This window comes from Emydura macquarii, unplaced genomic scaffold, assembly GCF_026122565.2.
Source record: "Emydura macquarii macquarii isolate MOO-44397 ecotype Brisbane River unplaced genomic scaffold, CSIRO-AGI_Emac_v2 contig_2994, whole genome shotgun sequence".
In the NCBI taxonomy this organism is placed as follows: Eukaryota; Metazoa; Chordata; order Testudines; family Chelidae; genus Emydura; species Emydura macquarii.
The window spans coordinates 2,880,787-2,894,038 of NW_027133131.1; the positions used below are offsets into that span (position 1 = coordinate 2,880,787).

At 49.6% G+C, this 13,252-nt stretch overlaps 1 protein-coding gene across 8 annotated transcripts in view; it reads right to left on the minus strand.

The window, feature by feature from the left end:
• Nucleotides 1-13,252, minus strand: part of R3HDM2 (R3H domain containing 2) — a 94,781-nt gene that overhangs the window by 28,614 nt on the left and 52,915 nt on the right. For all 8 annotated transcript variants that reach the window (XM_067529473.1, XM_067529470.1, XM_067529476.1 and 5 more), the window contains 5 exons: nt 8,812-9,007; nt 3,997-4,038; nt 2,283-2,369; nt 1,664-1,790; nt 102-180 (listed from right to left, as the gene is read on the minus strand). In XM_067529473.1, the coding sequence (XP_067385574.1) occupies nt 102-180; nt 1,664-1,790; nt 2,283-2,369; nt 3,997-4,038; nt 8,812-8,976 (500 nt within the window). In that variant the 5' untranslated portion in view covers nt 8,977-9,007. The remainder of the gene's footprint in view (nt 1-101; nt 181-1,663; nt 1,791-2,282; nt 2,370-3,996; nt 4,039-8,811; nt 9,008-13,252) is intronic.

Sequence of the window (13,252 nt, forward strand, 5' to 3'; positions counted from 1 at the left end):
TAACCCTGGAGTGTAGCGACACCCAGCTAAGCAAGCACCAGTTAACAGCATCCTCCTTCCTCCGTTCAATCAACTGGTGGTTTTACCATCTTGGGACCTACCTTGGATTTTTTTTCAGTGTATTTACTAAAAATTCATGCAAATCTATTCCAGTGGAGTCTGTGTATTCTTGGCTGGAATCTAAAACAACAACAACAACAAAACAGATTAAGGGAAGCGTCCTGCCTTTTTGCTGGGCGCATATTCAGCACCTAACAGTCCAGGACTGGAGCTTCGAAGTGCTATGGAAACACAGTTATCCATAAACGAGGCAGCACCCATGGGAAAGTGGTGAGGTTCCTAAAGTGACACGTTAGGGTTCAAAATCACTGCTGGTGCAAGTGGGTACGAGCCACTGGTGTCAATGGAGCTGCATCTTCTTACAGATAGAGAATTTAACCCTAGATTATCAGTGTAAAAATTCTTACTACTAGCAGTTCAAATGGGAGGGAGACTGGTTTTGTGATTACGGCACTAGACAAGGACCCAGAACATCTGGGTTCAATTCCTGGCTCTGCCACACACTCCTAGCATGATCATGAGCAAGTCACAGAATTGCTCTGTGCCTCAATTTCCCTAACTGTAAAATGGAGTGGGTGATAGCTCCCTAAATGCCCAGGGGTGCTGGGAGGATTAAGACATTAATGCATGTCAGATGATATAGCCACTGGGGTCCTACAAGAATCCACAAGACCCAGAATAAAACAGTTTGTGAAGCATTCCAACTAACCATTAGAGAAGGGAATGTTTTCATTCTAAACATCTCTTTAACATTCAGACAAGTAACAATCTTCATGGAAAGTTAAGGAGGCTGTCAGGAAATCTGCAAGAGCCAGATGTTCTCAGTACCTCCCCCACTACATTGCTAAACAGGTCACCCTGGCCTAGGCCAATGCTAGCAGGATGCCCTCTAGTGCCCAGCCGTGGCCTTCCATGGAATGACTTGTGCATCCTAGCCCCCAGAGGTTAGTTTAACATCAATTTCCTTTTTTTAAGTGGTAGCAGAAAAGCAACAAGTGACATTCAACCTGCCCCAAAACAGCGGAGCTGGCACACGAGTCACTCTCAGCGGCAGAATTTCAGGTATGATTTGCTCTCTGGTTGCAAATTTTAGACATTGTTCTTTCAACCACTTTTATATTCAGAAATTTTTAAAACGGGATACCCATAAAGCCTCTGGGTTGGACCTCTCCCATCCCCCCTTTACAGCCCCAACTCGACTAGTGAGTTTTGCAAAGAGAAACTGAAAGTAGAACTTCTCCAGTGGGGTTTTGGTTGGTTGGGTTTTGTAGCTGTATCATTCAAAAGCCTCCAGATCCCTGAGACCATAAAGGAAGCTGCGTGTCACAGAAACGTCAGGCTGGAAGGGACCTTGAAAGGTCACCCAGTGCAGCCCTCCGTGCTGAAGCAGGATTATCTGCACCGAGGCCGTCCCGCCCCCTGGGGTGTCTGGCACGGCACGTTCCCGTTTACAGAAATGCTCTCCCTGAAAACGAAGTTATAATAAAAATCCAAAGGACCATGCCCATTAACAGAGATCAGCCTCATTACATTCGTGGCCGAGTCCCGGTTGCCAGAACCCAGAGAGCAGAAAGCAGGTAAGTCCATGGAGAGGACCCCTGACCTCTAGAAAGCATTTTCCTTGGCGCCTTCTCCTTGTTCTTGTCTTTTTCCTCTTTCTCAGGCCCATCTTTTGTAGACTTCTCCTCTTCCTTGTCCGAGGGGCAGCTGACGTGCAACTGAATAATGTCCTAGAAACAGGCAAACAGCACTTCATTGAGTTCAACGCCCCAAATCTTCGGATTCCACGCACCGTGGCCAGCGTGAGCGTCACTGGGGAAGGTGCACTTGACAGCTAAGTCATGCTGCACTCAGGATCGTATTTAAGTTGTTAATTACAATGCCTTTGTACATAAAGCAAATGACTTGTCTTTATCACCCAGCTAGTGAGGGTATAAATAGCAGGGTAGCCGCAGTTACAGGCAAAGCAGCAGCAGAGGCCTGGCCCCCTGGTTTCAGGTGGGTTCACATGTGGCACAGCTCAGCTGTGCTTCTGCTGCCGCTGCCCAGGCTACTGCAGCTACTGCTAACATGTGTACACGAGCAAGGGAATCACACCCCTCGCTTGTAGTGTAGATGTGGTCTAGGAAACTGAGCCATTACTGGAAGCGGTTCTCCCCTGGACCAGCACTGAAAAAAGTTTAAGTGCTCATGTTTTCTGACCTGGCTAAATCTTGGCCTACCTGCGATTCCAACGGCCCATCCACAAAGGGGCTGGAGGATTCTTCACACACTGCCAGGCTCCTGACCAGTTTGAGCTTCGAATTAGACTGAAACACAAAGAAATACCGCGTGCGTCTCAGGCTCACTTGGATGTGCAGCTGAGCCGCTCACTTCATCCTCGCCAGTTAAACAGCTCCCATCCCAAGGATGCGCCGGCTAACATGCAAATTCTCTCAGCATCAGAAACACACGCAAAAGCAGAGACTTGTGGGTGTCAGGGCAACAAATTATTCTTTTCTAGAGCCCTTAATTGAGACTGAATGCACCACACTTGAGGTGAAAGGCTACTGTGCTAATCCCCCATGCCACTTAGCCTCTGTGGGAGTTCATGCTAACCAAGCAGTGACACCGGCTGCTTCCTCCTCGGCCAGGCAGCACAGGAAATAACCTGCTCAGCGTTAAACCTTAATAAGGGGCAACACTGAAACGGACGTTTTTTGAAGGAGGAAGTGATTTTTCTGGTTTCAAGTTTAAAGAAAAATGCTTATAATGCTTCCGAACACTCAGGGAGTTGACTAATTTTTTGTGATGAAGACCAAAACGCAGCACCCAGCCACACGAGATCCTGGCGGGGCTCCGGTTCTGGAGAGCGGGGCCCGGGTGAGCAATGTCAATGTGCTCTGCCCCACCTGAGCGCCAGCTTCCCTGGGTGCCAGGCGCATTCTCCGATTAAGGCCAGACGGGACCATTGGATCATATTGTCTGACCTCCACGTAGAGTATTAAGAGGGATGCCATTCCGCAGACAAAGCAACAGGGCTGGAATAGTGTCGTCCATTCTAAAGCCAGACGGGACCAATGTGAAAATCTAGTCTGACCCCTCCTGCATAACATGGGCCATGGGACTTCCCTGAAATCATCCTCTTTGAACTACAGCATCTTTTAGAAAAACATTCCATCTTTATTTAAAAATTGCCAGTGACAGAGAATCTGCCACAGCCCTTGGTAGGTTGTTCCAAGGGATCGTTACCCTCACAGCTAAAAATGCATGCCTGATTTCCAGTCTGAACTGGTCTATCATCAAATTCCAGCCACTGGATTTTGTTAGACCTTTGTCTCCTAAATATAGGGAGTGGCGCAGGAAATGTAGATTAAAATCATAGACGACAGGCTGTCTTGTGCCATGACAGAGGAGGGAAAACTAGGCGTAACTGGACGGCTGCAAAAAATTATTTTCCACTTGTATTTTTCACTCTTATTTAACTGGGTGAAAATTCACTTTCCCGCTGGGCCACTTAGTGAGTGAATTTTCTTAGCTGGGCAGAAAACAGATGCATGCAGCTAAACAGCCACCACACCAACTACATCAGAAAAGTGAATTCCCTTCTGGAGTTTCACGGCCCCTGGACTCTATGGAGGGCACGGGCGTAGCGTTCAGAGCACAGAGCAGCGGCTTGTAAGGGGCCCACGGGCTGCAGCACAGGGTGGGTCTGTTTGGTGTCGCTGTCCTAAGACAGAGCAAAACAAGCCAGCAAGGTGTCCCGATGTCTGCTGCACTTGGCTCCAGGAGGCAGGGAGGTGATAGCTGGGGAACTGGTTTGACGGCTGTTTCCAGCAGCGCTAACTGGAGGAAGCAGATGGCGGCGTTCTGGGCTCCGTGCGTCCCCGAGGAGCCTCAGCGCCGCAGCACAAGCCACAGAAGGCAGGCGGGGGATTGGTGCCCAAGGTCTCGTACCTTGGCTCTCTTTCTGGCGTGTCCATGATTTGAAGTCCGCCTCTGTGAAGAGAGGAAAGAGAAAGTGCAAATTTTAATCTGAATCTACGCCACGCTATATAATTTTAATCTGAATCTATGCCACGCTATATAAACCGGTTTGCTGCAGTGAAACACCACCAGGCCACCTGAACGCCACCGTGTCTGCGGTACGTCCCAGGCCAAACCGCTCTGGTGGCAACGGAAGCAAGTGGATCCAAAAGGAGACAGCACAGATGGCCACCCACAGCCGCCTGTCAGCCCCAAAGAGGCAACCATTCACAGAGGAATCACCACACTGGCAGAGACTAGCACAGTGCCCCCATCTCTGTCAGTGCGTGGCACCTGCTGTTTCAGAGGAAGGTGCAAGAAACCCGAAGCAGCACAGGTGGGATAATCTGCCCCCCCTTCAGGTCTAATCCTGGTCTCTAATAATTAGAGATCATTTTAAACCTTGAAGCACAAGAATGGATCCCCCTTCCCAAATTTGTCGTCATTAATTATAAAGCCAATCGAAACCATGCCAGCACTTTGGGATCTGGCTATCAGGAGGCCTGTGACGGGGTCCCAAAAGGACCATGAAATGAAATGTCATCACTCCAGCCCAGCTGTGGCCCCCTCCTTGCCCCCACCCCCGAGTCTGAAACTTGCACAAGGCAGATGTTTAGCATGGCTTCTGCTAGCACCCCAGGCGCAGAACAACTTTGCTGCTGAGAAATGGTTTAATGACGTATCGCACGGCTAGATGAGCGTATAATAATGATTGGCTATGGTGCTGTAGTCCTGTTGGCCCCAGGAGATGACAGAGATATGGGAGGGGAAGTAATGTTTTTTATTGGACCAATAAAAGATATCACCTCTCCCACCTGGCCTTCCCAGTATAATAATGAAACATTATTTACTCGCTAGGGGGAGTAGGTACGGAGATGTGATGGGGCAGGCTGGAGTGGAAACACACCCCTCTTTTATATTTCACCCTGGACACTCTCCACAAACGTGAAGTCCAGCTGTAGCATGTTCAGAATCTGCTTTCCAGGCCTGGGAAAGCACCTTGAACTAACTTTTCCGAACCTGCCACTTTATTCACAGCATCACTCTCTGAGGCTTAATGCTCGTGGCAGCAGGGAGGCAGGTAGAAGGGAGGTACAAGAAGTGGATGTTAAAATCTCCCAGCCCTATGCACAGCAAAGATCCCAGCAAGTGCACAGATTGATTCGTTGGTGAAACGACACACGTCTGAAAAGCCAGCAAGAGGATTCCGGCCCCTAACTCCGATGCAGTTGAAAGGCCTCTGGGGAAGCGCCGCCTAAGTCTGCATGAGAAGCTTTCCTTTCTAGAAGAGCTTATCTCGGGGTAACAACCTGAGCCTCCTATAAAAGTCTACGCCTCTCATTCTGCTTCTGTCTGATGCAAGCTTCAAGGAGAACAGCTGCAGAGTGATAAGAGGTTGCAGGCTGCGGGAACAGAGAGAGGTGGAGTCCAGCAAACGCTATCAAAACCACTCCCAGACTCAGGAAACAGACCATGGGATAACCTGGCTGCATTCTCCGGAGAGGGGTCGCTTAGTGCTACCTTACTTCACCCACGCCCTCTTCAGTGAAGCCAGGGAGCACCCGGGCTCTGAAGAGGACTCAGTCTTCTGTGTCCCCTATGGATCTAATGTAGGTTTTGCTCCGCTGGCTTGCATGGCAAGGAGGCGAGTCTGGAGTCTCATGCAGACCTGACCGGTCTGGGCTCAGCGGTGGCACCTTCTGGTGCATGCTGTGCATGCCTATTCTCTGGTGACACTCCTGTTCCACTCTCTGCTTAGCAGCAAGGGCAGAGGTTAGGATCAAGTCTGCCCATTTACTCCTTGGGCTTTCACCTGCGCACAGTGCAGAGTCTGTCCTATGGAGAGAGAGAGAGACGCTGGGTCCAGTCCCGAAAACCCTGCACCTCAGAGATAGAAATGTGCAAATGGTGACTCAGGAGCAGCTGCTGGGGAGGGACGGGCTGGGAAATCTAGGAGAAAGGTCTTTGTCCTGGCTGGCCCAGTCTTCCAGAGCATCACAAGGGGCGGCATGAAATGCAGTGCCCAAAACCTCTGCAGGACCAACGTCTTTAGTGGCAGGAAGAACAAGGCTTCAGGAACCCAGACGTTGTCTCGTTGTTTTCTTGTACTCCCCCCCCCCGCCTGTCTGCGTCCATCCATTGTCTCTTGTCTTACACGTATACTGACAGCTCTTTGGGGCAGGGACCATCTTTTGTTCTGTTTGTACAGCACCTAGCACAGTGGAGTCTTGGTCCATGACTGGGGCTCCACGGCCTCTGATGCATATAATAAATCAGGATGGCAGCACAAGGGGGCACACAGGCCAGGTTTGCAGTAGAGATTCCCTTACCATAAGCCTTTTCAGAGAAGCCAGGTGCCTTTCGCCATCTAATGCGGACAGATTCCTTTAAGAAAAGTTTCTGTAGAGCCCCCCATCGCAAGCAGCAGCCTCTGTACTTCTACAGCCGTGTCAGAGGGGGACGTCTCCCTGCTTTGCAGACCTGTAGGAAGCCACTCAGCCCTCCCGGAAAGCAGTTAGGCAACACCACCACCTCCACTGCAGTCCTGGGCCCGCTGAGGGAAGGTTCAGAGCGCTCTCAGTCGGATCATGCTGCCCTCTGCAAAGCAGCCCTCCGGCGACTCCCCTGAGGTCTCACCAGCACACACTGCTCTGTTCGCCGGCCTCCTTTCCACACGGGGGTATTTTATTTGACCGTTTTAATTTCCCTCTCTTAAAGTCAGCTGCAGACGTGGCTGTTCTTTGCAGTCCCCTCCTACGATCTGAAGCAGCAGTTCTCCCCGCCACAGGCTTGCAGAGCAGCACAGCGCTGACGTCTCGTAAAGAAGCCCGCCACCTGGCTGGCAGTGGGAGCTTCCAAGTCGCTGGAGCTGACGGAGCCCTCTCCGTTGCGACGGCTCCCGCAGGCAGAAACCTGCGGCGCGAGCGTCTCCACTCGGCAAATGCCACCTGACGCGTGCTGATGGTTCGTCTCTACGTCAGAAGCGTAGCCGGGCTGGCGGGGCCCGCTGGTAGACAGCACCTCTCCGCACCTTACCAGGTAGCACAAAGCACAGCTCAGCAGGACCGGGCGGCTCAGTCGGGCCGCTGGCGTGGAGAGGGAGCTGTGCTGAGTTAAGGAAACTGCCAAGCGGAGCAGGGACTTTTCCTGAAAGCGCGAGACAGCCAAATTCCTTTAAAAACGAGCTGGCTGGGAGCAGTCACAAGAGAGACCCCGTTCTGCACAGAGCTTTGTCCTCTCAGCCAAAGTCCAAGCCTAGGAAAGCTGACAAAGAGCAAACACACGCTAAATCCAGAGGTGACGGGAACGGTGAAAGGTGATGAGCCTCTGACACTCCTTGTCCACAGACCGACCCTGTCTGCAAAATTCCAGCTTCGAATTGGGGGGCGATCCTACCGTGAGGGCTGAGCCCATCAGAGGTGTCACAACTCCACTCCCCTGTGCAACTGTGTCTAGCTAGGACCAACTGTCACTGCCTTGCTGGAGAAGGGGAAGCTACAAGACCACAGGGAGCAAAGCGGTGAGAGGAACTGGAAGTTAGGACAGGGTAACTGGAAGGAGCGGGACAAGCAGAGGGCCAGGTGAGCTTTGAACCAGGTCCTAAGACAGGCAATGATTCAACAGCACATGCTGCCACAGAAATCCAGGGGAAACAAATTACTGGAGCAGGGTATCAATTACTGCTGCCTTGTTTGGAACTGGAAAACTCCCCTCCGGCCCCGTTCATCTTCAAATGGCAGAATCCCAGTGTATTTCTGAGCAGCAATGATGCTTGTAGTATGCCAGTTTATTTAGGAAATCTAGCACTAGCCACTGAATTCTAAGCATAGAACCGTGCAGTGCATCGTCCCAAACACGTGACAGTCATAGCAACTAACACCCAGCAGCAGTACAAGAGGAAGCACTTTAACAGGGAGATGACCACAGGTAGCCGTGTTTTGCACAGAGATGGATGCAGCTTGAGCAAGGGTCTATTTTGGGGTATTTCTAACCCTTTCCTTCCTCGCCAACCTCCCGAGCCTGTGATGATAAAGCTGGAGTCTACACGGGTGCCTTTCTCAACTTGCTCTAAGCCAAATTCCACGCTCTAGGCCAGCTGGTTTCAGCATGGTCTGTATTTCAGTAGTGCCTGGGGACCACAACGGTGATCAGGCCCCATGGTGCTAGGCACTGTATGGGGCACGCAGCGGGAGACATTCCTGCCCCAAAGAGCTTGCAGTCTAAATAGACAAAGACCGAAATAGAGGCAGAGAGGGGAAGTAACTTGCCAAAGGTGTCACCCAGCAGGTTACTCCAATGATTTCACTGGCGCTATGGCTGGTTTCCACTAGCTGAGGATCTGGCCCCCTCATTGAATTCCAGACTCATCCACTTCCTGCAAGAGGGTTGGCTTCTTAACAAAGAAAACCACAAGATGATAAAATTCAGCTCAAAACTTGGGTTCTTCCCTAAGGACTGCTCAGCCCACACACTAGATCCTCTCTGTCTCTCTACAGAGCCACTCCCTCTCCTTAGACCTACCTGGGTAGGGTAATGAACCACCTGCCAGCAAAACCCACTTAACCCTTTCCCAGCAGGATCTCCCCACCAACATCACCAGCCTTTGTAAATGCATCAAATGGCTGGGGGGAGGAGTGAAGGCTGGTGGGGTGCAATGGGAACCTCCACAAATTGGGCCAGTTTACCAGAGATTCCTATTGCCTCTTGTAATGGTAACATTGGGACAGGAGGATGAAAAGTGCTCACCTGAGATTCCTGCCGTACGTTGGCCTCCTCCCCATCCTTCTCAACCTCTTCCTTGCTCGGCGACCTGGATACAAATTTGTTTTTGTTCACAGATTCCTCCACCAGCTTTTTTTCTGACTCTTTCATTATTTCCAGGGTCTCTTGCGTCGTGTTGCTGTTAGACATCTTCAGTGCAATACAGTGTAGCGATGGGTACCTGTAGGGAGAGAAGAGATGGGGTAAAGAGGGGAGCCAGGATCATGGGAGAGATCCAGTTCAGATCTTGGCCTCCAATTCCCTCCCAAAATGCCCACAGGGACATCCCTGCATTGCTTCCCGCACAGTCCCATTGTGCTGACAGCATGCCCAAGCCAGAAACTTGCAGACCGCTGGAGAGCGGAAGCTATGGGGTTCTCTCTGTGACCGAGGAGCTGGAGGCAGGGTCGAATTAAGACAACCCAGGGCACGACTAGGAGTCCTCCAAAATCCCATCCCATTCTGTGGCTCCTGCCCCACACACCCTGGCGTACCCCTCCATCATGTAACAGCAGCAACAGGGGCCAGACACACAGCCGCTGTCCTCTAAACTGGTAAGGGACCTAATGCCACCACCCCAGAGCATACCCCACACAGCATCATGGCCTCGTGGACAGGGAGTGGGACACAGGAGACCTGGATTCAATTCCTGGCTCTGCCACTGGCCCGTTGAATACCTTGGGTGAGTCACTTAAAATCACTTTGTCTCCCTGTGCCATAGCTTCCCCATCTGTAAAACAGGGACAATGACACTGACCTCCTTTGTAAAGTGCTTTGAGAGCGATGGACCAACAGAGCCAGGTGGGATGAGCAGTAGTAATATATAGTTAGGTCTAGATTTAATTTCCCTGCCTGCTTAAACTTGCTCAAGAGATCAGTTCAGAAAGTCATCCCTGAACTTGCAACTTGGAAGAGACCAGAGGCAGTATGGGCAGGGCCCCGTGTATTCCAAAGCCGTGTCACCTCCCCTTGGCTGCAGAATTTGCTATAGACGATTGTGATTAACAACAGTTTCTAAGCCCATGTGGTTGCAAAGAAACCCTTCCAGAGATGAACAGATTCTGAACTTGATGCAGTGACGTCTACCTGTGACGGCAGACAGCCTGACGCAACAGCTCTGATGGAAGTGTGCAATGTGTCCAATCGTCAAAAGAGATATTTACTCAGAAACCGATTGATGACAAGTCAGGTCAACCTTGTTACATGTGTAGGTAATGAAACTTCACAGCAAGTGACTCAAATGGGCTTCTTCTAAACTTGGGGGAGAATAAGTCACCCATGAAGGACCATAGAGTTTCTGAAACAAGAGGAATCCATTGTGGCTGAATTTGCAGCATACAGCCTAATATCTGTCCTACGGATATACTGGAAGAGAACAGATAAATGTGAATGCCGGCTTAAAAGGCTCAGAACATGTCTGCAGTGGGACTGAGACTGCCTGAATACAAAAAGCCTACATTTAAAACCTGAAGAGCTCTGTGTAGCTCAAAAGGTGGTCTCTTTCACCAACAGAAGTTGGTCCAAGAAAAGATATTACCTCCCACACCTTGTCTCTCTAATATCCTGGGACTGACACGGCTACACCGCCACAGCAAAAAGCTACCAAAATGTAAGCTTAGAAACTGGAAACACAGCTGACGTTTGTCCACTGGTTTTAGTAATCGCTTTGGCAGAACGTGGCTGAAAAAGAGTCAGAGACGACAAAGATTTATTGACTGTTGGCTCTGCATGGGAATTGATAATATTCACTGGCTAATTCAGCCTCATTCCACTTTAATTTGTAGCACGTGTTTCACTTTTATTGCAGCTACTGGCCTGGCAATACCAGACATTTAAAAACAAATCACAAGTCTGAGTCCAGGAACACTTTCCGTGTCCCAAACCCGAGAGAGCAAGCGTTTTACTCCTGTTATTTATTTATGCAGGAGATGGGGAAGGTTCCAAATTAACACGCTAATGCATCTTTCATTTCACTGTTACCCTGCCCCACTAAAGCCACAGTTACCGGTTCAAATTCTTTCTGGGGGATATGGGGGAAAGGAATCTGGCCATCAGGACAATGGCCATTTTATACCCAGGCTCCTGCTGAGTTTGACACTGGGTGAAAATGCTAAAAGCTAACTGCTGATCCTTCTAGCAAATGCAGGCCAGAAACCCAGAGGCAAAGGGTTCAGGAATTCATATGCAATGGAAGCTCTCTATGAATCATGGAAGTCTTGATCAAGAAGGGACCTCAATAGGTCATCTATCCAGTCACCTGCACTCACGGCAGGACTACGTAATAAACAGATGGTTCCTAACAGGTATTTATCTAACGTTGTTCTTTAAAAACCACCAATGATGGAGGTACCACAACCGCCCTAGGCAGTGTTCCAGTGTTTAACCACCCTGACAGTTAGGAAGATTTCTCTAATGTCCAAGCTAAACTTCCCTTTCTGCAATTGAAGCCCATTGCTTCTTGTCATATCCTCAGAGGTTAAAGAGAACAATTTTTTGTCCTCTTCCTTGTAACAAAACTTTTCTGTACTTGAAAACATACGTCCCCTCTCACTCTTTTCTTCACCAGACTAAACAAACCCAATTTTTTCAAGCTTCCCTCACAGGTCATGTTTTCTAGCCCTTTCATCATTTTTATTGCTCTCCTCTGGACTTTCTCCAATTTGTCCACATCTTTCCTGAAATGTGGCGCCCAGAACTGAACACAATACTCCAGTTGAGCCTAATCAGCGCAGAGTAGAGCAAAAGAATGACTTCTCGGGTCTTGCTTACAACAATCCTGCTAATACAGCCCAGAATGGTTTGCTTTTTTTTTGCACCAATGCGACACTGTTGACTCATATTTAGCTTGTGATCCACTGTGACCCCCAGATCCCTTTCTGCAGTACCCCTTCCTAGGCAGTCATTTCCCATTTTGCATGTGTGCCACTGGTTGTTCCTTCCTAAGTGGAGTACTCTGCATTTGTCCTTATTGAATTGCATCCTATTTACTTCAGACCATTTCTCCAGTTTGTCTAGATCATTTTGAATGTTCATCCTGTCCTCCTCGCAACCCCGCCCAGCTTGGTATTATCCGCAAACCTAATAAGTGCTCTCTCTCTGTGCCATTATCTAAATCATTGATGAAGATATTGAACATCGTCATGTTCAATGAAGACTTAGGACTCATCCCTACGGGACCCCACTCAATACGTCCTTCCAGTTTGAGTGGGGCCCACTGAGAACTACTCTCTGGGAACAGTTTTCCAATGCAACTGCAAGCTAGACCCTTGGCAGAGAAACGCAAGGCATGCACGCAAAACTCGGGTTCTCATTTATTATTAATTATTTGTATAATAGTAGCACACAGACGGCCCAACTGAGGTCGAGACATTGCGCTAGGCGTTGTACATACTCATAGGGTACGCCTGCACTGCAATCTGAGGTGTTGCTGCAGTGTGGGTAGGCATACCTGCCCCAGCATGGCTAAAATTAGCTGCACGGATGCGGCGGCACGGACTCCTGATGGGCCCGCAACACAAGTGCATGCCTAGGTCCAGATGGGCTCAAACACCCCCTGCACTGAAGCCCGGCCTGCCACATCTACACTGCTATTTTCAGCCAGGCTAGCGCAGGCAAAACTAGGCTGAGAACGTTTCACCTTGGACTGCAGCATAGGTATGCCCACACAAAGGGTGGGATAAAGGAAGAATTATTGTTGTTTTTTATTGCAGGTTTTTTTGGGAAGATACAGCATTTAAATGCCGGCTTGTTCCACTTGGAATGGTTTCCAGGCAATTCCAAAAAAAACCTTCATGGCACTCCAAGGCAAGAAAGCCTCAAGGGAACAGAGCCAAGCTCTCTGGCTGGACCCTAAGAACCAAAGTGGGCCACAAGTAACAAATGGCAAATGTGTTCGAGTCGGATCCCTAGCCAGTTTCAATCTCGTCTTTCATTTGAACCTGTGTCAGTTTCAGAATCGACACTGCTGCAAACTGGAGCAAAAGCGAAATGGCATGACCGAAACTGGAGGGTGTTGAAATCATTTTACATTTCCAGGGTCTTCCTGATCCTGCTTCCAGGCTCAGGAGCTTGCGCAGTCAGTCTGCAAAGAGCCAGCCAAGAGCAAAGGGAAGTGAGCTGTGCCTCTGTGAGTTGTGAGGCTGTTTTATCGTGCTCTGTTTTGGGATTCTTGTGTGCAGTGATTTGGAATTTGAAGAAAGAAGTCAGGGTACGTTGCAACCTTCCAGCACCAGTATTTTGATGTTTTTATCTAACTTCTCTGTTTGTACGCCATGAAACATAACAGCAAGCTGCACCTGGAAGATGGCTACTGAGTCCTCGCCACCTCAGTGCCACTCTTTGGCATGGTGCTGAGAAGTATTTCAAAGGAAACAGGGTGTAGGGAGGTGAGAAGGGAGAATGGCAGCAGAAGGAAGTCAGGGAACAA